Source organism: Manis javanica, chromosome 17, assembly GCF_040802235.1.
Source record: "Manis javanica isolate MJ-LG chromosome 17, MJ_LKY, whole genome shotgun sequence".
In the NCBI taxonomy this organism is placed as follows: Eukaryota; Metazoa; Chordata; class Mammalia; order Pholidota; family Manidae; genus Manis; species Manis javanica.
In genome coordinates this window covers 29,579,866-29,607,659 of record NC_133172.1, presented here as the reverse complement: position 1 = coordinate 29,607,659, position 27,794 = coordinate 29,579,866, and the positions used below count along the sequence as shown (strand labels likewise).

General features: G+C 36.9%; 1 protein-coding gene across 1 annotated transcript in view; it reads left to right on the top strand.

Annotated features, from left to right (window-relative positions):
* The window catches only part of ABCC11 (ATP binding cassette subfamily C member 11), a 97,738-nt gene that overhangs the window by 17,750 nt on the left and 52,194 nt on the right, over positions 1–27,794 (top strand). The window contains exons 2-4 of the mRNA XM_036996521.2: positions 19,368–19,510; positions 20,789–20,919; positions 23,146–23,304. Coding sequence (XP_036852416.2) covers positions 19,368–19,510; positions 20,789–20,919; positions 23,146–23,304 — 433 coding nt within the window. The remainder of the gene's footprint in view (positions 1–19,367; positions 19,511–20,788; positions 20,920–23,145; positions 23,305–27,794) is intronic.

Genomic DNA, 27,794 nt, shown 5'->3' with positions numbered 1-27,794 from the left:
TTATTATGTAAAATAATTACACATGTGCACTCATGCTTGGAAAATATTCCATTAAGATTTCAATCTAAAGGAAGTTTCCTCTATGATGTATTACTGTTCTTTTCCTTTCCTCTATAGTTTCGCAAGTAGAATTAATAGTATTCTAATACTAAGAACCTCAAACTCCTTCACATATACACATGTCTTTAAAGGAATGAGAAATATCTATACTGTTCTAAAAATCATACTGGAAATGTGTATTTATATTTTCTAAACTATGCCTTATTTAATATGTTAAAGATTCTACCCTTAAAATGGTTATTGGGCAGGAATTTTAGAATGGTGATACAAGGAGCTCATCGAAACTTCTCCCCAGTGAAACAAGCGTTTAGCTGCTAATATTAAACTACAAAAACACCAAACGTTTAAAGTCTGTAAAAACTTCCCTAAGGACCTAGAGCATATGGAGAAATATTTATTCAAAAAGAGCTAAGTTAATAGCTCTTTAAGAGAAATGAGAATCTCTAGCATTTAGGCCATAACCAGATTTCCATGTCAACTCCCAGCTCAGTGTGCTGGAAACTGTATGCTGGGTGGATATGGCCAAGAAAATGGAATTCCCACTTACCCAGCTTCCAGGCTAGGGCTACATTTTCAGTCCAAGAAGCACAGGTCATCTGACATCTCACCTGCCCTTTGCTCTTGAGCTTTAGAAGCCATAAACCAGGCAGCTGCAGCAGAGAGGCTAAGCTTCCCTTTCACAGCACAAGTAAATATAGAAAATGAATGAGTGTATAATGATTACAAAGGCAGAATTAGTAATTAAAATGAATTTTTAAAAAAGGTCCAGATGGCTTCATAGGTGAATTTGGCCATGTTTACATTCTATTAATTCTATTTTGATAGAATTTAAATAGAATTAATACCAACACCTCACAAACCCTTCCAAAAAACAGAATAGGTGGGAAAATCTCAGATTCATTCTATGAGGCCCATATAGCTTCAACTCTAAAATTAGACAGAGACCCAGAAGACAAAAGGACTATTGTGCAGTATCTTTTATGTATATGGACACAGTAACATCAGAAACATATTAACAAATTTAAACCATCAACACATAAAAAGAATTATACACTGTGAACAAGCAGGGTTTATACCAGGCATGCAAGGTTGTTTAAAAATCAGAAAATCAATTCATTTAATATATAATATTGGTAAAATAGAGTACAAAAACATATGACTAGCCATCGGTCTATAGATGTAGAAATACCATTTGACAAAATCCAACATGCTTTCATGAAAAGAAAAAAAATACTCAAAAAAACCCCCACTAGAATTAGAAGAAACATCCTTAACCTGATAAAAGGCATCTACGAAAAATCCAAGCTAGTATCATTATTAATGGTAAACACATGTTTCTCTCTTAATATTGGGAATAATCCATGGATGTCTTTTCTCAACATTTTCATTCAGCATTCACTGAAAGATCCATGACAGCAATTAGATAAGAAAAAGATATAAGGGGCACTTGGAACAGAAAGGAAGGAAAATAAATTCTATTCAGAAAACATGATCTTCTGTATAAGAAATCCTAAGGAATACACTGAAAAAATACTATCAGGACTTAAAAACCAGCAAAGTTGTAGAATAAAGTCAGTAATATCTATCATATCTATAAGTTAGCAATGAACAGTATGTAAATGAAATTTAAATAATTACTCAACTTACAATAACATCACAAATATTAAATACTATGAGGAAATTTAACACATGGAGTGCAAAACTTATACTGAGAACTGTAAAACAGTCGTTAAAAGAAATTTAAAGATTTCCTCCTCAAAACAAAAAGACATGATTCAGAAGGCAATAATGTGAAAATGACATTACTGTCCAAATTGATCTACAAATACAATTCAGTTTCTATCAAATCTTGTTTTTTTTCAGGAATGAAAGATACCAAGAAAAGCAGAAAATAACTTTTAAAAATAAACAAAAAATTGGGGGAAGCACATATTCCTGATTTCAAGGCTTACTACATAGCTATAATTATCAAGACAGGGCCATATTGGTATAAGAATAGATGTATGATTATTTCATACATTTATACTAGGTTTACATTGTTTTATCATATTTCACCACCAATTCCTGGGAACTCCTAACTTCCTAAATGGTGTTTTTAAAAAATTTGCATATATTATGGCCTACTTTTTGTGCTGTAAAAATTCTATGGATTTCTATGGCTGCTTAATGTGTTGTGTTCACCATAACAGTATCATACAAAATAGTTTCACCTCCATAAAAATGGTCCTCTGTGATTCACCTGTTAGACCCTTCACAACTGCCCCCCAGAATTCCTGATGACTGATCTATTTATTCTTTCTATAGTTTTATTTGTATCTATTTTTGTATTCTCATATACTAGAGAAAGTAAATATTCTCTAATTCTGCTTTGACATTTACTGGCAAATGTATCAATTAACTCCAAAAAACCTATTTCATAGATATTTTAATATAATACATAACCAATTATCTTACTAATAATCTTGATAACATACAAAATTGAAACATCCTTGAAAGATAAAGATTATCCAAATAAACACAAAAAGAAAAATTCTGAATAATCTTATATTTGTTTAAAAAATTGAAGCCATCCTTTAAGTTGTGTTTTTAAAATGTACTTCAGGATCAGAAGTCTTTATCTGAATTCTTCTAAATGTTTAATGAGGGCATTATCAGTAGACTTTCACCAGATTTTCCAGAGCCTAGAGTAAGAGGGAATCATTTACAACTAATTTTAGGAAGCCAACATAATATTGATGCCAAAATTTGACAAAGATTTTACAAGAATAGATATTACTGTTTCCTGAAAATTTTGTCTTAAACAATCTTGTCAATTAGGATTTATTCTTATAATGCAGGAGTAATTTTGCTTGATAAATCAATCCAATTAATTCACAATATTAATAAAAAAAAGAAAAGAGACAATGATATGATTACCATATTAGAAAAACAAGTGCTTGACTAGATTTGACAAGTTCATGAAAATGAAAAATTATGTAAAAAAGCAGGTCATAGAAATTAACTTCCTTAATTTGATAAATTATGGAGAATAATGATAAACCTAAAAATTATCAAGAATTATTGAGCGTCTCCTAAGATTAACAATGAGACCAGGATTCTTGTTATCACCAATTATATTTAATATTGTTTAGAATTTTAGTTCATATAAAGAAATAAGAAGAATTAAAGTCAAAGAATTGAAGTACAAAAACAGAACTGTCATTATTTAGAGACAACATCAATATGGTGTATAGAATTTTTAAAAAGTCTGCAAAAACCACTCAATATTAATAAGTGAATTTAGTAAGGTCACTAGATACAATGTCAATAATCAAAATCACCTGTAATTGTACAAAAAATGTTAGAAAGTATAACTGAATTTCAATTATAATAGCATTAAAACCCAACAAATGGGTTTCTATACCTAGGAATAAGTACAACAATGTATAACAATTTATACCTCAGAATAAATATGATAAACATGTGTAGATAGTTTATTTTAAAAGTTATAAAATATTATTTGAATTTATAAAAGATCTAAAAAAATAGATGCTTAGTTTGAATATTCAATATTTGAAGATGATATTTTCTCTGTATTCATCAACACAATCTCAAACAAAATTTCACCAGTTTTCTGTGGTTACTTGGTATGTGTGTGTATCAAAGGACAAAATTATTCTAATTCAGATTAAAGTGAAGAGAGAAAAGAACTTTAAAGGGATTCTTGAGAAACATAAACAGAGCTATGTAGTGTACATTATAATTTACCAAGATATAGGCCAGTGTAAACCAAATTCAGAATCCAGAAACAGACTCACCCATATTAGATGACTTATGAAAGTATTATTACACACTATTTTGGGAAAACAAGATCATTTAAATAAATTATAGTAGCTAACATTTTTAAGTCTATAGAAAAATAAAGATCCCAACTTTCTATCTCACCTCATATTTAAAAAGGTAGTCCAGTAGATGTTTTTCAGAAGTAATGCTTACAGAAATAATCTTAAACTATCTTTACAAAGTGGAGAAGACATTAAAAAAACAAATAAAAAGTGTTTACTTCTAAAAGGAAAATGTTTATTAATTGGACCATATTAAAATCAAGAATATTGAATATGAAAAGATACCTTAAAATTTTTGTAAATATAAGCCATAGAGTTGAAGCAAGTATTTAGAATTCTCATGCCCCACATGGTGTTTCAACATGAAATATTTAGAGAACTCTCACTTACCAATATGGTAGACAAACCGCTAGGAAAATATCTTTAGAAGTGAGAATTTCCAAAAGGTGTGTATATATATGTACATACATGTTTTTCCTATTTTATTAGTTATTGGGAAAATGAAAATTGATCACACCCATCCAAAAAGCTAAGTGAAGAAAGAATGACAACCAAGTAGTGATAAAGACACTGAGCAAGCAAACCTCTTTGCCACTGCTATGGTGCATATAGATGGGCTGTTTGGAAATTCCTTTAACAATATTAACTAAAGTTAACCTACTCATATCCTATGACTCAGCAATTATTATAATCTCTTCCAGAGATGTATGTATATGTTCATTGATTGTAGATTATTTCTAATAGAAAGATATATATATGTATTCACCATATATTGAGACAGGGACCGTGGGTGTAGTCAGAGTAGGGTGAAGGCCTCTGGAAAAAGACCCCTACCAAAACTCCCTATTAAACAATTAAGCAAAGTCAGAGTCACATTAATTCTCTAAAATATCAAACTAAGAATATAAGCATTCTTCCATAAAGATTAGTTAAAACTAAAAAGCCAGTAATAACCTGGCCTGGAATGTTTGAACATCCCTCAGATAAGAAAATACCTCAGCATGGCCCATGCCTTGTTTGTGTCAATTAAATGAGGCTATTGCAAAAGTTACTTTAGCCTGCTAAAAAGCCCAGTTTATCTTTAACTTTACCCAGATGTTCTTTCCTCCTCCAGCCCCTAATCAAGTAATATATAACCTGGGTAATTAATGTAACAGGCAGGCCCAGCCATAAATAACATAATGAAGGGCAAGAAAGATTCCATCTTAAAAATAAGAAGTAAGATTCTTTTATTTACTATTTAACAAACAAACAATAACTCAGCTCACCCTAAAAGCAAGACAAGCAGCCTTGACTGATATACTCCCAAACCAAGAAACTACTATTCTGAGAAAGAATCAAAGCAGTAAATTTCTTATGTTAACTCTGCAAATAGTCCAGAAAACTGATAAGAAACTTAGTGTCTCTGCAAAGATAAACATTTAGAGACCATTTGGTGGGTCTGCATCCCTAGCTCTTTGTTTCTCAACCGCCTATAAATCCCCTAGACAATGCACCACTACGGGCTCTCTTGTCCCCTTCTGGCTCAGGCTAGGAGCTCTGTCTCCTCTCACCTTATCTCTCAATAAAAGTCTCCCTGGCTCTCCTACCTTCACTGTTGGCGAAGTTCATTCTTCGACTCTGCAAACAAGAACCCCAGCATCAATATCATGTTCAAGATTGTTCACAGCAGCACTATTTATAATAGCCTAAAACAGCAAAAACACAAATTCTCATGAACAGTAGAAGGAATAAATGAACTGTTGTATATGTCTACCATTGTACACCTTATATAATTAAAACCAGCAAGCTATAACAACACATAATATGGATGAATCTAACATATAATGTAGAACCCAAAGAACTCAAACATGAGAGAGCCCAAAATTATTATGCTACTTAAACCTCAAATGCAAAGGGAAATAATTTTTTATAATAGAGTTTAGAGCAGAGTATTACTTGAGGAGGGTATTGACAACAGACGCGAAGAAGGACACTTGCATTTGGGGGTTTCTGTTCCTTTATCTGGTATCTACTGAAATGTGCATGATCATTTGTGAAAATTAATTAAGCTGTACACTTGCGTTTTATTCCTTTTTGTGTATGCTTTTAATTTTTCAATAAAAATGGTTTCTTAAATATAGAATTCAACTTCCTTTGAAGTGATTACAAATGATCTAAGAGAGCAAAACCAAAACAAAATGGAATTTAAGCAGCCAGAACCTGAAGGAATGATATTTGTATGGGCTGATCTTTTAAAGTGGTGATTCAATAAAGGCAGGAGGTTAACCTTTGTAGCTGATAATAATATCCTAATTATTTTTGCCTGTATCAATAATTTTAGAAATAAAATAAATTCACTTTTTCTGACTAAATGGACACAATTTTTCTATTACTTTGTAAATGAACAAAACATGGAATAGTGATTTGGAAGAGATTAGGACTATATTTTTTATTCTAAAATGATCTAAAAGAAAATTTCCCATGATTATTACCTTACAGGAAATATAAAAACTTTGAAAGAAGCTGCATGTATAGATATATATTGTTTGATGTTTTTTAAAATGTCTAATTACATGATAACAGATCTCACTTCAGTGGAATTACGATTTTTTTTTTACTTACAATTCCTTATAATCATCACATCCTTTGGAAAATTTTAATATTATTAGAGGTTTTATTTATCAATCTTTTATATATTTTTCCTCACTATAAAAAGTTAACTTATTAGGAATTCTGTTTTAATATTAGGTTTGAAAATAATACAGAAATTCAGCATAAAGAAGAAAACATGATTGAACATATAAATGGTGTCATTAATATAATTAATCATGCCATTTCCTCATCAATACAAGGTGGAATCATTTTATGAGATTTTTTTAATACCCCTAGATTTGTATTATCAAGTTGACATTTTATCTTTTTTGTTGTGCTCAGTTTTGCTGCCTTACAACTTGGTAATCACCTACCAATTCCAGACCAGTATTAATCAATATTAATTAATTTTTTCTTCCAACCTAAAAATCTGACATGTAATCTCCTGAGGGGGTAGTATAAGCTTCTTTTTCAGCATTTGAAATCATACCTTCTTTGATCTTAACAAGAAAGATGAACAATATTCTTTAATGTTATATCACTTTGATCTTGGTAACATTTTATGTGAAACTCTGCTTTGAAGATACAATGAGTATGATTTGGAGATTCAAATTTATAATTTATACTATACCTCACTTAAGCCTGGGTGATATAGTCTATGTGGTTGTGGAAAAACATTTATTTTTGGTACTCCAATGAACATTCTTACATCATTAAAAATAACTCATGTAAATGGAATTTTACGTTATTGTAAGTTTAAATCTATATCCTATTTTCATCCTTTCAAAGTTCTGTTTGACACATTAGACACTGAATCCATAATTAACTGTCCAAATGAAGCAGACAAATATTCCGAAGTACACTTGTGGAACACATCAAACTGGCTGAAGCTTGGTGACTTTACCTATTATGCTTGTTCTATGTGGGGACTTCTCATGCAAAATGGTTTCTGCCTCATAGTGCTTGAAGCTATATTTCCTAGAGTTCTACTGAATAGTATGGGGTGCCAAATAAAAGAAAACATAAGAATTTAATTTATGTCTGACAGGAATATTATTGTTAGAATTAATGAAAAAAATGCGTGAATAAGAGAGATGACAGTGGAGACATTACTAGGGATGAACCCATGCTTAAATAAAATGAAAAAATAAATATACATATCTCTAGGTGAAATAAGTAAGGTAATATCTCTAACCTTTGACTCAGAAAATAAAGTCCTTATTCCACCATTGAGGAGATTCAATCCGTAGAGTATTCAACTATATGGATTCAACACTCTATAATTCAACAACCACTACTTATTTTTTCCAGTCACAATTGACATAAACATTGTTTAAACTGTACAGCAATATGATTGCACAGCTACCACAGTAAGATGAGTCACCATGTCCACTCCTTTGTGTGTGCTTGTGGTGAGTGTGCATTGAGAAAACTGAGGGTGCAAGTTATATTCTAGTGGGTGAAGTCCTCACATGGAAGTAATACAGGTAGGGACAGGTAGGGAAAGAACTGGTAGAAAGGTAGAAAGATGATACTCATTTCATGTAGCATATTAAGTATATCATGAAAAACTCAGAGACCAGTACTGAAACATTTGATAAAAGTGCTACCAACAATAACGTAGAAAATACGTTAAATATGTAATCAGCATGCAAATTTTGGGGAAAAGGACAGGAAAGAAGTTTTTGGTAGTATGTGTTGGTTGCTTTTTGATGAGTTTATCAAACAAAACAAGAAAAGTATGATTTCAGGAAAATAATAGCTAGTTTGAAACTATGAATGACAACAAATATAATCCACAAGCCTAGTAATTTATATGATCAAAGAAGATTATTTCTTCTTAATTCTAAATAGTAAAGTATAAAGTTGACAGGTTAACTAAAAGGCAACTTGTAGCAAATATTTTATTAAGGTTATATACATTGCCTCGTTGATAAAATCTCTGATTATATTTCTTAGAATATGAGGACACTGAAAGTGGGTAAACAACTTATATTTCAGTTGGAGAAAATACCTCCATGAAGAGAAAATGAGGATATGCCCCTCTTACTGAAGTCTGATATGTACCTACAGGTAAAGAGAGAGAAACATGGGGGTAATAAAATAAATATAGCAAGTATGAGAATTGTGTGTTAAAGTGAATATGAGTGTGGCTTCTAGAGTGTGGAGGTGACACAAAGCAAACAAATAAGAATTAATATTTCAGAAATACTACCAAGAAAGTATAGAATGAGTTATATTTCCAAATTATCCACAGTCTGGACTAAAGAAATTGTAACTATTTGAAAATTAAATTTACTTTTGGTGGGGAAAATCTTGGGGCAAAATACCTTTGAAAGTGAAATCAGTCAAAGGGAGAAATAAAGTTAAGAAACCCTTTTATTTCTTACAAGCAGTCATCCCATCTCTTCTTGACCAGGCTGCAGCAGCAGAGAGCACCACCCAACCTCTCCAGTTCTAATAGTATGCCCTTGTAATTACCTATTGATATGTAGACATACCACCTCTTTCCATCCCTTAAAACACCTACTGATATGCAGACGCACTAAAGTCAGGGAAGAGATTCTGGAAATATTACAATTTTACCCATAGGCCTCCAATATGGGTAAGAATGGCTAAAATTAATGGCCATAACCCCAAAGGATGTACTAACTGATGCTTACCTCGGAAGTGACCAAAATATCATGCAAAGGTGTACCTCCCACAGGTATGTGACACTCAGGTAGCTGGAGATCATGGATAAAAATGGATAAAGGAGACCTTCTATAGTAGCACAATCGGGACTAATTGTTTGGATTGTTTCCTCTTCGACCTGTTGCTGAAGGAGGCCTTTCTCCTTTAGGGTTATGGGAATGGCCGTATACATGACACATGATACTGGGCAGAAGAGATCAAAGACTATTAATTTCATATAATAATATACATATTACATGAATTATATATATACATTATATACTAAAATATGTAATACATAATTATTATTTTATTTGTCACATACAAAGCTACAAGAGAGGAAGACATCGTGCCATGCAGGGCCACATGGCATTTATACTTAGGGACAGAGTAAATAAGCAGGAACCGTGAGAAACAGGTTTTGTACTAGCAAGCTGATAGAGTGCTTCCTACTTAGAGTAGAATGTGACTGGCTTGTCTGAAAAATTTGCCGGCTGCCAGAGAACTGAAACTTGCTACAGAGAAGTAAATAGGCACTGCACCTGGAGGGTTGTTTGGCTATTGGGCCTCATTCGCAGGAGTAGAGTTGGGGAGGAGACATGTGGTTAGGCTGTTTGTGGCCCTCTATGCTTCTGATGTCATAGTGATACATAATATTGAAACTCAATTTCAGGCCTTTCAACACTAATCAAGAACATCCTATATATACTCACAGAGATTATGGTATTTCTATGGACCAGTGACTAACACGTCTGGAATCATGCTGTATGAGCTTCACAAGTATATAGGATGTGTCAGCATATAGATACATTTTTTTAGTTGTGACATCTCCAGATGAAGAGAAAGTTCATCCAGAATATAAAATTACCTTGTTTTATACCATGATAAAGAAATTACAGTACATCAACAAAAAATTGATCCTTGATCATGATGATGACTGTGTAAATTATTTCCCCTGCACAGAGCTTGAGTGAATTTTATAAGCAAATAGACAGTGAATCTGGTATTTGATGGATTCTAGTAGCTCTTAGTGATCTTCACAAGCACTCAATTTCTCTTCCTACTGAAGCTGGCTCTGGGCCCATGACTCATTTCAGTGAATAAAATATGACAAAAAATGTCTTATTTGGCACATTATTTTCTTTCTACTTTGGTGATATGAAACATACGTGGTGAAAGCTCAGTCAACTGGAATCCTTGAGTGCTCTATGACCCATCTGGCCAGCCCACCTCTGACCTCAGCACAACTACTGTAAGTGTTTGCATGCACACTAACACTAACGTGTGCATCGCAGCACTGCTTTTCTTGTTCCTGTGGACATTTTGTTGTTTTAAGGCAGTGAAGTTTTAAGATATTCTAAAAATATAGCTTTACAGAAGTATAGTTAACATAATAACTCATGTACAAAAAGTGTACATTGGTGTTTATGTCTGTATATACCCATGAAACTATACCACAGTCAAGATAAAAACATATCCCCACTCTTAACAGTTTCCACGTGTTCCATTGTAATTCCTCCTTTTTATCCCTCCATGACCACCTTCTAATATCAGAAAGCCACAGATCTACTTTCTGTTACTTACATAGTGGTATTTTCTGGAATAATTACATAAATGAAATACAATACATGCTTCCTTTTATCTATCTTTTTTTCCACTCAGTATAATTGCTTAATTCATCATAAATATTTTGCTACATTTTACACTCTAACCAATAGTGTATAAAATTTCCAGTTGCTCCACATCTTTGCCAACATTTGATATGGCTAGTCATTTTAATTTTTCACATTTTAATAGGTCTAATGATCTCTAGGTTATTCCCTAATGATTAAGGATTGATTTTGCTCATTATACACCATATATTCCTGCACCTTTGTATGACCCCAAACAGTGTGTCTGACACTAGATAATATGAATTTTCCCTTCTTGAATGATGGATAAATTTTTATTTCTACAAATATTCTTGAGCTTGGTTCAGAGATATCATTAAATCCCGAAAATGGTTTGCTCTTTTCTAAACTTGTTTTAATACTGTGTTAGGAACAGATGAGCATTTAGTCTAGGGTTAATTTCTCCCCATTACCGAGGCAAGATCTTCTGAACACTCCACCTGATACCCCATAAATTATTAAGTTTTCCAGTATGATTGGTGATAGCAGACATCATTTCTGGTACTTTGTGAGCCTCAGAGGCTGTTTTCTTCTAAACCTTCCAGAAGTTCTGTTTATGTCTTTGGATAGTTTCCTCTCATGCATGCACTGACCAATACTTAAGGTGAATTCTTTGGGGGAACCTCTGAAGATGTGTGGGGCTCCCCTTCTGTGCAGCAACCTCCCATCTTATATTCTTTGCAAATCCTAACCATCATAGCCTGCTTAGATTCCTATCTGTCTCTTCTCAAGTAAGCGATAGTTTCTGGCCGTGCTTGGGCTCCTGCTGTATGAGCCTTGACCAACAGCCTGGACATGTCTAAAGGCAGTAAACTAAGTAAGGCACAGGACTCAACTAATCTCCTCCATTGTCTGATGTCTAATGTCCTGACAGCCATTGTTTTGCGTGTTTCCCAGTGTTTCAGTCACTTGAGATAGGACAAATCTTGCCCCAGTTATTACATCCTGGCTAGAAATGATGTCATGGTTTTTAAAAAAATTCCAGTATGAATTAGCCTTTCCTGACTACTACAGGAAAGGTTATATTATTGTTAATATACTCAACAGTTAGCTGTAGGAGAAATTTTAAAATCTCACAGCTAACATCTCATTCTAAATATATATGTGCATGTGTGTATATATATTTTATATGACAGGAAAGTGACAGTAGTCATCATTTTCTTAGAATATGAGGTTGGTAATTAGATATTAAGACATGGAGTCCAATTTATTCTAACACTAATTTCTGAGAGAACAACCTATAATATTCCAGAAACATAGATCTACCTCATTGCCAAGTTATAAATACAGTACCTAAGTTACATTCACAACTCTAGTTTTAAGGGAAGCTGAAAGACTCAATATTGAGCTTTCCAACCTTAGAAATAGAAGGTAAGAGAAAGGTTATGAGTGTCAATTAACATATCAGTTACACTGACTACATCAAATTCCAAACTCCAAACATCCCTTTAGCTACTCAAATTCCATTCATAGCTTTTTATATAGAATAAATGCTCATCTGTGCTACAGGTGAAGCCAAAGATACCCAGTGCACCATCAATATCTATCAAATATCCTCTCTCTGCTTATTTAGTAAAAATTCTGCCTCAAGTTTCTATAAACAGGAAACCAATTTACAAGTCAACTGTCAAAAATGTACCACATATAGCGTATTAAGGAAAAGGAAAAGCAAATCCTATATCCATAATGAGGCAAAGAGGAAAATATTCATAGTCTTTATATTAGGGAAAAGTCACAAAAACATAACTATAGCTATAAATATAGATGTTCTTGAAAGAAAGGGAGAACATATTCAGTTACTAATATCTGCGTTTCTGTTCACAGGGCTATAGTTGGTATTTATATTTTTCTTCTGCCACATAGTCTGTGTTGTCTTTTCCATCAGCCAGCATCTCAGCACCTGAGTTTTTATTACTAGATACTTTGAACCATTAGTGTTTCTGCCTTTTGTATTTATCACAGGTTATAAAAGAGTTGAGCGATTTACCTGAGGATCACATTTTCAGAACACACTCCTCCCTGCCTCCTCCTTCTTGATAATTATGATTAAGCATCTTACACAGTACAGTAAATATATTCTTTTCTTGTTGATTAAGTGGCATATGGATCTAAAATAGCATGATGCCTGTGCAGAAATGGTGTTTCATTTTCTGAGTGAATTAAACCTCTAAACCAGAAGAGCAGACTTCTGGAGATTGGAAACAAAAACTTTAATTAGAGGATCATTAAGAAATACCACTTACAAAGCTTGAACACCAGAACAATGTGTTGTGTCCGTGGAAGAAATAGTATCAAATACTGTACAGGAGAAATTTACCCATATCCAGCAAAATTGCTTATTCCAGCACATACAAACAGATAATTACATACACCATATTTTGTAGGACAATATACTTACAGCTTATAATGATGCCATCACTAGCTCTTCAAACGGTCACTTCAACTTTTCATGAAAACAGTTTATTCTTGCTGAGAAAACTCTGGTAAAACAAACTCCTTAGACATGAGTCACTCCATCATTGATATTAATTTTGTTGTTGTTATTATAAAATGAATTATTTATTCAAAAACCCAGTGCTGTGTATGATATCATAATAATGAATTAGTATTCAATAAAGCTACAAAACACAGTGCTAAGAGAAGCACTGTGGCCAGAGATGACACAACTATATCCCTCATAATTTTTATTCAAGTGAAAAGAGTTGCCAATTTAGAAAAGAAAGGGATCAAACACAAAGTTCCACTGAATCATTTCCCAGTCTTCCAGAGGAATAAGGTTATCAGGTAATGACAGTGATCTCTGCAATTCTGAGACTGTCCCATTGATGGCAGTGATGGTGAAGCTGTCTGATACAGGGACAGTCTCCATCCCAGCTGCCTTGTGAGCCTATTGATCAGGTCTTATGGTAATTAGTGAAAGAAGCTAACCAGGATAAGTAAGCTTGTCCTTCTGATTTTTAAGAGGATGGGTAAGATATCCTTCTGAGCATCTCTTCTGCAGTAAATACTCTTTTGTGAGCATTCACACAGAAAACAAATACGCTCTCACTTGGTTCTCATTCTGCAATTTCTTAACATATAATTCTTCCCAAATTTCTTGATGAGGAACTCAGCAACCATGTTATTTTTGTAACTGTCCTTACCTTCTTGCCATGTGATTAACCATTGCTCATAGATCAATGCAGATATGGACCTCTGGGATTTTTTATTTAGAAAAAGTATACTTCCAGATATGCTGTTCAAAGTCCTGTCCACTTGAGGGATTGATCTCCCCCACTGTCCTTCAGGTCCAACCTTGGGTGTAGGTAAAATGGAGTAGCATTTCACATCCAGCAGGAGCCAGCCAATGAGCCAAAACAAACTAGATAAATCAGGCTTATATTTGATTTTCTGAGTCAACTGCTCATAATCTCCCTATGGGTCCATCTGCCCCTTTGCTCTGGGGACCTTCTTTGCCCTCTGGAGCACCTTCTAATCTTGGACACTAGGCCCTGCTGTTAAATGGTAAAGACAATGAGGAAATAAATCAGCTTCTCCAGAAAGCCCTTGCCACAGGTTACCTTGGATCCTTTCCTGTTCCCAGACTGTTTTGCCATATGCAAATGACCTATGTCTAAATAAAGCTTATAATCATGACTTTTGGTCCCCTGGGGATGGGGAGCACAGGGCTGGAAGCATCTGTTTCACCTCTGTTATATTCCCAACCATGTCCTGGTCCCTATCCTTACTGCACTGATGGTCTTACCACTAATTAAAGTGAATAAACTTCCACTCTGACTTCTTCCTGAGAGGCAGTTGGAAAGCCAGGGAACTTCTCAAGGACTGCCAAAGGCAATTCTGAAGGGAATTTCCCTGGCCAGTCACAGAAACGGATGTGGGCTTTATAGAATTGAAAGGTGGTACAAGCTAATATGTGGCTGAGCTCCAGTCACACTAAGATAAGCAATTCATGTTCTGCAAACATATCCATTACATACGTCTGCATTTCCTTAATTTTCATTTGGATTACTTTTCCCTGTCAGTAGTTTCCTGGACAAATGCCTTGATTTAGTATTTGGTTTATCTACTTTCTTTGCTGTGTTTTTATTTTCTCTGGTGACAGCTCTTTAGCCTTAGGCATACTTCCATCTAGATCATTCCCTTAAAATACATTGTAGAGATGTTTTGTGGGAGTTAAAGTCCCTCTACTTTTGCTTGTCTGAGAATTGTTTAATCCCTCCTTCAAATTTAAATGATAATCTTGCTGGATACAGTATTCTTGGTTTGAGGCCCTTCTGTTTCATTGCATTGAATATATCATGCCATTACCTTCTGGCCTGTAAGGTGTCTGCAGAGAAGTCTGATGATAGCCTGATGGGTTTTCCTTTGTATGTGATCTTTTTTCTCTCTCTGGCTGCTTTTCATACCCTGTCCTGTCTTTGATCTTTGCCATGTTAATTATTATATGTCTTGGTGTTGTCCTCCTTAGGTCCCTTGTGTTGGGAGATCTGTGGGCTTCCATGGTCTGAGAGACTAGCTTGGGGAAGTTTCCAGCAATGATTTCTTCAAAGACACTTTCTATCCCTTTTTCTCTCTCTTCTTCTTCTGGTACCCCTATAATGTGGATATTGTTCCATTTGGCTTGGTCATACAGTTCTCTTAATATTCTTTCATTACTAGAGATCCTTTTCTCTCTCTCTGCATCAGCTTCTCTGCTTTCCTGTTCTCTGGTTTCTATTCCGTTAACAACCTCTTGCTTCTCTTCCATTCTGCTTTTAAGTCCTTCCAGAGACTGTTTTATTTCTGTATTCTCCCTCCCAACTTTATCCGTTAGCTCTTGCATTTTTCTCTGCAGCTCCATCAGCATGGTAATGACCTTTATTTTGAATTCTTTTTCAGGAAGATTGGTTAAGTCTGTCTCCCCAGGCTTCTTCTCAGGGGTTGTCCCTGTGATTTTGGTCTGGATCAAATTCTTCTGCCTTTTCATGGTGATAGAAGTGGTCATGGGCAGTTGGCACTTGTGTCAGCTGGGAGAACAAAGTCTGTTCCTGCTTGCTGGTCACTTTCTTCTCCTGTGAGAAGGGCAACCCCTATCCATTTGTGCTGGGTGGCTGCGTGCTGACGGGGCCTCTACGTCTGGCCCGGTCAGCTGTGGAGGCGGCTCTGTGCGGCTGCTGTGGGTGTGGCCGGCCTCAGGCTGCTGTTTTGCTATGGTGGGGCTGTGCCAGAAGGCGAATGGGTGGGAGGCTGTTTATCGCCATGAAGTGCCTCAGAGCTGCACTGTTACCCAGGGGGTTAAGCGCACCTGGAGTTCTCCGGACTTCCCAGCTGCTGGGCTGAGTGTGCCCAGATGCTTCTGTCCAGCTGTGAGGCTCCTGTCCCTTTAAGACTTTCAAAAAGCACTCGCTTTTCTTTTGTCCCAGGAGCACCAGCTGTGGGGACCCGCTCACAGATTTTACTGTTCCATTTCCCTAGTATCCAGCACACCACGCACTGTGTGTCTGCGCTCCTGGTGTGGATGACTAGGGCTGGGTATTCAGCAGTCCTGGGCTTCCACTCCCTCCCTGCTCTGACTCCTCTCTTCCAGCTGTGGAGCTGAGGTGAGGGGTGTGCTCAGATCCCGCCAGGCCGCAGCTTGTATCTTACCCCCTTTGTGAGGTGCTGGGTTCTTGCAGGTGTAGGTGTAGCCTGGCTGTTGTACTGTATCGTCTGGTCTCTGTTTTAGGAATACTTGTATTTGTTGTATTTTCAAAAATATATATGGCTTTGGGAGGAGATTTCCGCTTTCCTACTCATGCCACCATCTTGCCTGGAAGTCCTATGCCAATTTTATTTTAATTTGTCTATGTCCTAGGCTTGTCCCTGGAGCCAGAAAACGTGCCTCTTTGGTACTAGCACAAAGAGTCTTTCTTACCGAACACACCACACTCTCCTCTTTTCCATCAGCCCTGAAAGATTCACTTTTACAATTGCATGGCAGGTATCCCTCATGGCCTGGTTCCCTGCCTGGGGAGTCTTTCTTGAATGCTTTATAGCAGAATTCTATGAACTGAGTCTACTATATTTGGTTGTGATTTGCTAAAAGTTAGTGGAATAGGAGGAGTGGGATAAAGGAATTTAGAGAATCTTCTCCCAGGACAATGGGCCAGCCTGAAAGTCTATTTACTTGAAGCACATGCCACTATTTGAATGTCAAAAGCTGTATCTGAACACCAGGAGCAACTACATCATTTGTAGAGCCCATTCAATACAAAGAGAAAATGTGGGGCTCTTTGTTCAAAATTATTACCTATTTCAAGATGGTAATAGCAGAGCCTTAAACCACGCCTGGGGCCCTTGTGAGCAGGAGGCCCTGTGAGGCATTGGGCACACCTGATGAAGTCTGCCCTGTTATGCACATTCTTTCCCTTTCCATCCCTTCAGAAATATTCCTAGTTACCATCCCCACTCTGCTCCAGGCATGTTCTAGATGTTCTGGATGTGAATCACATACTCAAAGACAAAAGGAAAAACATATATTAATGTTTTTTAATTCCTTGGTTATTTATGTTTCCTAAATTATTCCTAAATTTCCCAGATCCACTTCTCTGAGTCTGCGACGTGCAAGAGTCAGAAACTGGCAAAATCATGTTTCTTTCATATATTTATCCATCCATTCCTCATTTGTTTATTGAGCACTTGCTATCTTCACTAATAGTGAGCAAGCAGACACATCCCTAGTCTCATGAGGATCTCTGTTTAGTGCAGAAATGAACTCTAAACAAATAATGATCCACATAAATATAAAATTCCAAACTGGGATAAAAGAAGAAGCATGGTACCCAGAAAACGAATTAAGATACGATATGAAGAACTTCCAACATCAACATCCTCTGGAAGAAGAGTCATTCCAGAAGATGAACATCAAAAAACTTCAACAAAGATCCTGGCGCTGCTGCAGTTGTAGCTGCAGTCATCCCACCGGTTCCTGGACTTGCCATTGGAATGAAGGAGATATCTAAGCTGGCCTGAGCTTACAGTAAAACAACAAATTTGACTGGATCTATACTGTCAGAACTCAACCAAGAATTAGGAGAAGTGCAAGTTGCAGTGCTCCAAAATCGTGTGACTATAGACTATCTACTGTTAAAAGAACATATGGGATGTGAACAGTTCCCAGGAATGTGTTGTTTTAATTTGTCTGATTTTTCTCAAACTATTCAAATTCAGTTAGACAATATCCATCATATCATTGATAAGTTTTCACAAATGCCTAGGGTACCTAACTGGTTTTCTTGGTTTCACTGGATATAGCTGGTAATTACAGGTCTGCTTTTGTTATGTAGCTATATTCCTATTATGTTAATGTATGTGCACCATTTAATTAGTAGTTTAAAACCTATACATGCTTATGTTACTCTACAAGAAGATATGTCAAAGAAATAATCAATCTTCCCATGTTTTCTTCTGTCTGCTACTTCTATAGCTTTTCTTCTTCCTTCCTAATTAGTAGAATTCGTGCCTCATATCGAAAATTACCGAATATCATAATTCTTCCAAGTGGTAAAGATACCTCAAGACAAATGCTGGGCATAGAAGCCACAGGGCATAAATCTGCAAAGAAGTAAAAAGCTAACCTTTTCAAACAATATTGCTTCTCTCTCACTTACCAACTTTACATTTCCCTGTATGGCCCCGGAAGATGACTGGTTAGCCAGAGACGGGTAAGATTCCTCAAGGGAGGAACAACCTAAGACAGCACAGTTGCAGGGGGGCCATCAGGTGAGAAATTGGGGATCAACAGAGGTGAGGCTTAGAACCTCACCCCCGCTGTTTTGAGAGAAATCTTCTGCATCCGTGGATATTTTGATGCCCTTGTCTAGGTTGGATTAATACTTAGTCTATAGGTACAGACCTGATCATCTACATTTGCCCTCTTACAGCACTAAATTATGTTGTCTACCTTTATCTTGCATCTACCTACCACTTCAGCATTTTATTAAAATAATAATAATAATAAGGAAGAAATGTGGGATTCACATATAAATCAAGTATAAAAATCAAACAAATAATCATATCTGACTTGATTGTTTATAGTTCATGATGTGTGATCAAAACCGAAAGTTTCTGTGATATGACTGCACTTGCACTGTTCACCATGTAAGAACTTATTCCCTATGTAAGAACTTGTTTGTTATGCTTCAGAAGATTGGAGACTGTTGAGAATTAGGCATGGGGTTGATTAATGATTGTGCATTGAGTCCCCTATACAGAATTTTATTGTTGTTAACAACCATTTGATCAATAAATATGAGAGATGCCCTCTCAAAAAAAAAAATGAAGAAGCATGGTTTTATGAGCAGGCCTTAGATATAGGTTGTAGAGTTGGGAGTGGGTGGTTAGAGAAGGGTTCCCTAAGTGATCTGTTCTGAAGCCTGAGTAGATGTTTAAAAAGAGAGCCAAGCCCACTCCAGGTGAGGGAAGGGCAGGTGCTTTGAAAATGGTCCAAGTCTCTGCATGGCCCTGGCACACTCTCTGTGGGGTGATGGCCCTCTTTCCTGGCTGCTCAGGGCTGGATCTAAGCTGTCCCTACCTGCTGCCTTTTCAGATTCTTTGATTCGGGGAAACAAAGAATTGGCAGGACACCTGAAAATGACCAGGAAGAAGGTGTACTGGGTCCCCAACTCTTCTGGTGGCCTCGTGAATCTTGGCTTGGATGTAGGCAATGAGGTGATTTCAGGACTTAGCTATGTAAGTAGATCTCCTTTGTATCAAAATACCAGGAAACTGAGTTGACAGGGTACTCCCAATAGTCATAAATTAGGTAAAAGAATTTTGTCCTTTGATTTTTTTTTAATGAACCTCAGCCTTCCACAACTGGATGAATCATAATCCTTGTTCATGACACACCTTCATGGTCCGTCCGTCTATCTATCACCTATTTGTCTATGTATTCACCTATAGTAATGCAATATGCACCTGAAAACCCACCACCAATTCACCATCTCTGACCTGGATAATCTCATACAGCTGCTGGTCTTCCTCCATCTCATTCCCTAACTCTCCCTACCTGAGGTGACCACTATCCTGAATTTTTTCCCACTGATCCCTTGCTAAGCTTTTGAGATAGTATTATTAATTCTATCTGAGGTCCTAGAAATGATGTATCTGTCTTATTTTAGTTGTTTCCCACTTAATCAAAAGAGTAACATGCAATGTTTTTGGATTTTCTTTTTTATGTATTGATTTCTTTTCAGTAGGTTTACCCTCAGAGGGTGACATGGTCTCACACTCTATGGGTGATTAAGTATGGCACCCTTTAATCTTGTCTACTGTATTTATTGACAGATGGAAACCCAATGACCTGCTCAGAGTTACTCAGCAAATGCAAGGCAGAGCCAGGCTGGGACCTGGCTGTCCTGATTCTTAGCCCAGTGATCATTCCCTGTCTGGCAGCTTTTCTTTTATTTTTTGTTTTTATTGAGATATAATTAACAGATAACACTATATTAGTTTCAAGTGTACAACATAATGATTTGATGTTGGTATTTATGGTGAAAGATCACCACAGTAAGTCTGGTTAACATCCATCACCACACATAGTTTTAACTTTTTTTCATGTGGTGAGAAATTTTAGCAGCTCTCAGATAGGCAGTACAGTATTGTTAACTATAGTCACCATGCTGTATGTATTTCACATCACCACGACTCATTTATTTATAACTAGAAGTTTGTACCTTTTGACCCCCTTCACCCATTTTGCCAACCCCTCAACCCCTACCTCTGGCAACCACCAATTTGTTCTCTGTATCAATAAGATCTTTAAACTTCTTTTTTGATTTTTTTTTTGGGATTCCACATATATGTGAGACCACACAGTATTTGTCTTTCTATGTCTGACTCTGGCAGCCTTTGTTTAGGAAGCTGGATATGGAAAGATCAATCTCTCCTGGGTGGCTGGTCCAACACTGCCTCAGGGCAGTATTTATGATGTCTGAAACTGATACTCTTTTGTTTTTATTTCCAAAGAAAACTTACACTCTTGAAGGTGACTTCCAGCAGGTGAGGAAGCCCGAGGAACTAGGGAAGGCAGAAGTCCTCCCTCGCGGGAAGTATGGTGCTGCCCGGGAAACCATGATTCCTTTCCGTCCCAAGCCAAAGTGAGTCCTGATGGGGAGGTGAGGGGCAGTACCCAATAGGGCAATGGTCCTCAGACCCTTATACCTAGGTACTTCCCAAAGACACCTCCCATGTCCCAACAAAGTCATGTCACCCACCACAGCCAAATACCTCTAGAGCATCCTCTGAGGAACAGCAGGGAGGCAGAGTTGGCTCTTTCATTCACTTAGCAAGGATTCATTGAGCACCTCCATATGCCAGGCACTGTACTAGACTGAGAGGAAACAGCAGTGAGCAAGACAGATACAATCCCTACCCATTATGGATGGCATGTGGGAGAGAAAGACAGCAAGCAAGTAAACTTGGAAATAAATATGCAACTACCAGCTCTTTGAGGACAGTACTATGAAGTGTGAGGGTGCTGAGGAACAGTGGAAAAGTTACAACTTTTTAGGTTCTGGGTGGTACTGAAACTGAGACCTATATAATGAATAAGATCTTACTAGGGAAGAGTAAGGGAAGGATGATCTGGGCAGAGGCAGCAGTATGTGCAAAGGTCTGACCTTCAAGTGGAAGGAACACAACACAGAGTGTCCAGAACAGTGCGACTGTAGACTTATGAGTGCTAATGGGCAGGACACGAGATGAAGCTACAGAGGGAGGCAGATGCTGAAGCACCACACATGTCTCCACAGGCCACATTAAGTATGTTGGTCTTCATTTTAAGAGAAAAGGGGAGCCATTGAAAGAGCTAAAGATGCTTTTTGTTGTTTCCCTTAAACTTGAGAGTTAAGGAAATTCAGTATATCCTTCAATGCAGTAAACCATAGTTTAAAGTAGCCATCTCCAAAGGTCTTTCTAACATATGTAAACTTGCTTTCAGGGGCCTCCCAAGAACCATGCATACATTCATTTATTCATTATGTATCTACAGGACCTTAACACTCTCAGGTCTGATTCCTTAGCATTTCATCACCAGGAATCCACTTTGTATTTACAATTTCTTCTTCTCTCCAACATGTTTGCTAAGATTTTATTTATCAGTAAACTGCATTTGTTTTCTTATTTTTTAAAAATCTGATCTCCTAGCAATGCTAGCTACACTGTTCCACTGCATTGGTCTTATCTCCACCAAGAACAAAGAACCTTGGTGCTTTGCCTGGGCAGCCTCATCTTAGGGATGCAGACTGTGTCTGTCAGGTGGCATATTGCCACTGTGTCATAGATTCTTGCACTGTCTTTGTGATCTCAGATGGCCCCATGCATCTGGTATAATCTCTTACTCTCCCTTTATCCTTTCCTTCCAACATCTCTGGCAGCCTTACTCAGAAAACATAGCCACGGCTGGTGGTAGGCTGTGAGGACATAAAAAGCTGGAGGATGGAGAGAAAGTCCCATGGCTGAAAGAAAAGAAAAACATCCCATGAGTTTGGCATTTTTGTCTTCTCAGGTTTCACCCCAAATCTTTATATTTTAATTGAATTTTCTTCATGTTGAAACACATAGTATTAAATGCAATTTTGGGAAAAAAAGCAGAAATTGTATACAACCCCAACATCTTAATCCAATCATTATTTCTCTATTTGTGAATCAATCCTAGACATATGGCCTTATCATTCCAATTGACCTTCTATTTCATTTTTATTGTTTTTGTGAAAGTTGTGTGGACAAAACAGAAAAATTAAAATGAGAATCTGTCTTGTTCCTTTGCCAATTCCAATCCCTTCCTCAAAGTTAACTACTACTACTAACTTGATATAAATGTCTAAATATATATATATGTATATATACACACACAAACATATACATATTTATATCAAATTATTAACAGTGGTTGACTTTTTATATATTATTTTCTGCTTTCCCTCATTTCTTACTTTTTTACTATGAGTAAAAATATGCTGAATTTCTTTATCTGCAGGTGGCCTTTTTTTCTTGCTTCATGTACTTAGAGCCTCTGTCCATATCTACATATAGATCAACTCTGTTTTTGGACACTTCTGCATTGTTTTCCACAGTATGGATATACCATATTTCTTTTCTTTCTTTTAAAATCGCTCCATATTGATGAGTGTTTTTGTTGTTTCTGGTTTTTAACTATCACAAATAATAAAGAAAAAAATACATGTTTTGTACATCCAGATGACCACCCTGTGGTTTTTACATAGTTATAATTCATCCCCTCAAAATCTTGCCATTGACTTAATTTTGTATCTCTAGAGCCTATATCATAAGGATGACCACATTGCCTGTGACTTTTCTACTAGGTGTCCTTCCCCTCAGCCTCTGGATGATGCTGGCCTTTTCTCCTACCTCACATTGTCATGGCTCACCCCACTGATGATCCAAGGCTTCCAGAAGCCTTTAGATGAGAACACCATCCCCCCACTGTCCGTATATGATGCCTCAGCCCAAAATGGCAAAAGGTAAAGTCATGTTGGGCAAGGCATTGGGTTGGTTGAAGACCATGTCTTTGGTGGGGGCTGGTGACCAGAGATGCTTGGGAGTAGTTGGTAGGGTCTGTGCTCACGTAACCAAAGAATACTGCTTTCTTCTTGTAGCAAGAGGCCTCAGTCTGCTCTGGATGTTCTTAATCTGGGATTCATGAATCTCCTGGTACCTATTTTATATATATGGGCCAGACATTTTTTTTTTCTGGAGCAAGAATTCACTTCTTTGGTCAGATTTTTCTAAGGGCCCAACCTCAAAAAAGTGAGAAATTGTTGCTTCTAGTTCGTTCTGCTTTTTCTTCTGGATCAGGCATTTATCTGCATCACTAATCATTAAATTGTAGGTCAGTGATCTAGTCTCTTAATCTTTGAGTCCCTACTGACTAGTTGTGTGATTCACTTACCTGTACCACCCTCCTTACAAAGGAAGATGAGGATTAAATGTGTGTGTGGGTGGGGAGTGCATACGTAATTTGAATTTTTCTGTACTCCTGTTCCTACCTCTAGCTTCTTCATGAGAGATACCAGGTGTAGAACAGTATCTTCCAAATGTGTTCCACGAAATGGTAATCCCCTAAGAGCTCCCTGAAAGAGCATTCAGTGGTCAGGGGAAGGGGAGTTGGTCAAATGTTGTATATTATAGCCAGGACTCGGAGATTTATGAAGCAAATTAATGTATTTATGGCACTAAGAAAACAGAAACCATTTAAACTTTGACCCATTGCTTCTCAGATTTATTCAGTGAAAAACAAACAAAAAGTTTCCAGGGAACACCTCTTGCTTAATGCCAGATATTGATCAGACTCTCTCCTTTTACCAGCTATGATGTCAGATAAGTTACTTACCTTCCCTTTCAGGGCCCTGTGTCTGTATGTATAAAATAGTGGATCATAAAGTGTATCTCATGGTCCTTCATAGGACTGTTTTAAGAATCAAAAGTGGTGCTGAATTCAGTTTAAAGCACCAGGGAAATGCTTAAAGCGTAATAGGCAAAGAGTTCAAAGTTAGCTCGTTCTTCTCTGACCATTAAGGGTACTAGATTTCCTAATTTACATCTTCTCACTTCTAGTTCATGGAGTCTGCCTTTTTTGTTGTAAATCCACAATGTTCATCAAACTTTTGCAGTTATTCCACTTTTAGGCTCTTTTTTGAAAAAATAGTTATCCATGCAGTCACACCTTTAGAGAGGCTTCTTTCTATATGTTTACAATGTAACAGGCAGACTACTAGGGTACATCTTCCCTAATCTTTCAGAAGAGCTACTTTGGGAATTTGCTGACAAACTGCCAGCCATTATCATCACCACCACTATCAGCAGATCATGATGATCTGCCACTATCTTCATTATCACCATCATAATTCTTCACATTTTATTGCTCTGTAACTATAGAGTATTGCCCCTTCCGTTATCACCTTTGATCATCACAACAGGGTTATGAAATGAACAGGGCAGATGTTATTTTCCCCACTTTACAGGTGAAGACACTGAGGATTAAGAGAAATAATGAGATTCCCTGAATCACATAGCTAGTGAATGGAGAAGGTAAAATTTGAAACCAAGTCTTCTGAATCTGAGTCTGGTAATTATAGCCAGAACTTGATAGAGTTGCCAGGAGAGCTGTGGGCAGGCTCTGGAAGATTTATATTTGTTTAGTCGAAGTAAAGCCAACTTCCAACTTCAGAGCTTGTTGTCTCATTGGATTGGGTTATGTGCAGGCTAGGGCTGGAATGAGAAGAGGTTGCCCCATAGTTTGACTTAAGTAATATTGCCCACAAGCAATAAAATCCTTAAACACATGCAGGTGTCATGGGGACATTTTTGCTTTGCTGAGCTAGGACCCAGACCCCCCAAGTTATCTAGTCCACACTGCATTTAAAAGACAAATCTGATAGACCTCTTATGTCTCATTTTAATCTGTAACCATTTCTCCTCCTCTGCATTTTGGGCATGGGATGGCATGGTTATTTTTTAATTCAGGAAGGAAGAAGCAGCCTGGAATTTTGATTGTAGGGGAAGGAAAGGACAGAAAGATTCTGATGGTATTTGTTCCCTTCTGGTTCTAGGCTGGGCATGAGTGTCCATGCCATGGAGGAGTAAAGAATAAAAGGGCTAGAACTGCTTGCCATGAGAGACTTGGTGAGATTCTGGGCAGAGGTTAAGAACCAGAAGCTGACAGAGCTGTCTGAGAACATGCACCAGCAGTGCTATTGTTGGGTCCTGGGGACGAAGGGTGGTCCAGAAAGGGAGCCATTCTGTCCACCATGTTCTTGTTTTGTAAGACCTGGAAGCTTTAGGGAAAGCCTAGAGTCCCTTGGCATAGTTCTTGAGAGTCTTATCATGGGCAGTGGTAACCACTTTCCAGACATTGGACTAGACATATGGGAGCAGGAGCAGGAAGTAAAAGAGCAGATGCCAGCATGGTGACTGTAGCTGGCAGACTGGATTGTGGCTGCATGGGAGGCATCCAAGGCCAGATTAAGACTCTGGAAACCCTAAACACCACAGTGACTATTGTCCAGTCACCTGCTCCTGCCTCAACTGTAATGCAAAATAAAGAAGTATAAGAAAATCAATATTTTAATTTTTGTCATGATAATTTCTTTGATGCAAAAAAGAAATATTTTGGGGATTCCTGTTTTGCTGGTGTAGCACAAACATCCTAGACATCATTAGCTCAGAATGTCAAAGACACATTATCAGTTGGGTTGTCCAACACTGGGGCACCCTTTTGGGAACTTCAAAATAAATGAGGTCACTTTTTGGAGGTCAAAGTTCTAGGTTTTATGGATCTTAATTGGTGTATAAAAGAAAGAGTGACATTATTCAAAGTCCCAGGCTCTTTCCTCAACTAATTATATTCCATATTCTAGGGCAATAAAATAGTTGATGAGGGAAAGTTATAGCAAAATTCAAGCTACTAAATACAGAAAGAATGATAAATAGAAAAATCACCATTTTGTTAGCCGTAATGGAAGTGTATCTAGGCAATGGTCATCAGTGATGGGGAACTTGGCAATGAATGAATCAGACCAACATTCCTTAACCCCCTGATCTACCTTAACATTATGAATAGTGGGACAGCAGACATTGTACATCTTCTGATGTGATGAAAAAGAAAATACATTAAATCATTATTAAGTATTTTGCCTCCTTCCTAATTATAACCCTTAAATAGAATTCATGCCTCGTATCGAATTTACCAAGTATCATAATTTTTCCAAGTGGTAAAGATACCTCAAGACAAATACTGGGCATAAAAGCCACAGGGCATAAATCTGCAAAGAAGTGAAAAGCTAACCTTTTCAAACAATATTGCCTCTCTCTTACTTACCAACTTTACATTTCCCTGTATGGCCCCGGAAGATGACTGGTTAGCCAGAGATGGGTAAGATTCCTCAAGGGAGGAACAACCTAAGACAGCACAGTTGCAGGGGGGCCATCAGGTGAGAAATTGGGGATCAACAGAGGTGAGGCTTAGAACCTCACCCCCCCGTTTTGAGAGAAATCTTCTGCATCCGTGGATGTTTTATTGCCCTTGTCTAGCTTGGATTAACACTTAGTCTACAGGCACACACCTGATCATCTAAATTTGCTCTCTTACAGCACTGAACTATGTTTTCTACCTTTATCATGCATCTACCTACCACTTCAGCATTTTATTAAAAATAATAATAAAAATAATAATAATAATAAGGAAGAAATGTGGGATTCACATATAAATCAAGTATAAAAGTAAAACAAATATTCATATTTGACCTGATTGTTTACAGTTCATAATGTGTGATCAAAACTGAAAGTTTCTGTGATGACTGCCCTTGCACTGTTCACCATGTAAGAACTTATTCACTATGTAAGAATGTGTTCACCATGTAAGAACTTGTTCGTTATGCTTCAGAAGATTGGAGACTGATGAGAATTAGGCTTCGAGTGGATTAATGATTGTACTTTGAGCATTGAGTCCCCTATACAGAATTTTATTGTTGTTAGCAACCATTTGATCAATAAATATGAGAGATGCCCTCTCAAAAAAAAAAGTATTTTGCCAACTGACCTGAATACTGTATTTCATTAAGCCTCTAGATCTAACTAGCAGTTTAATAGAATTACAGGGGATAGGAGATTGTGTTAGACAGCACCACAGGGATGCAGTCAGTCAAATTCAGAATGTGGGAAATTCTACAGGATAAATAACCCAGTTTCTTCAACAAATAAATGGCAGAAAATGCAGAGGAGGAGAAATGGTTACAGATTAAAATGAGACAGGTCTATCAGATTTGTCTTTTAAATGCAGTGTGTGGTCCTCGTTTAGATCTTGATTTAGGCAAACTGACTGTAAAAGCATAATTTGAAGTAATTTGAGAAATTTGAGTGCAGACTTGTCAATACCATTAAGGAATTATTGTTATGTCATTAAGTGTAACAATTGATTGTTATTAATAATAGCTACTGAATTAAATGAAGGGAC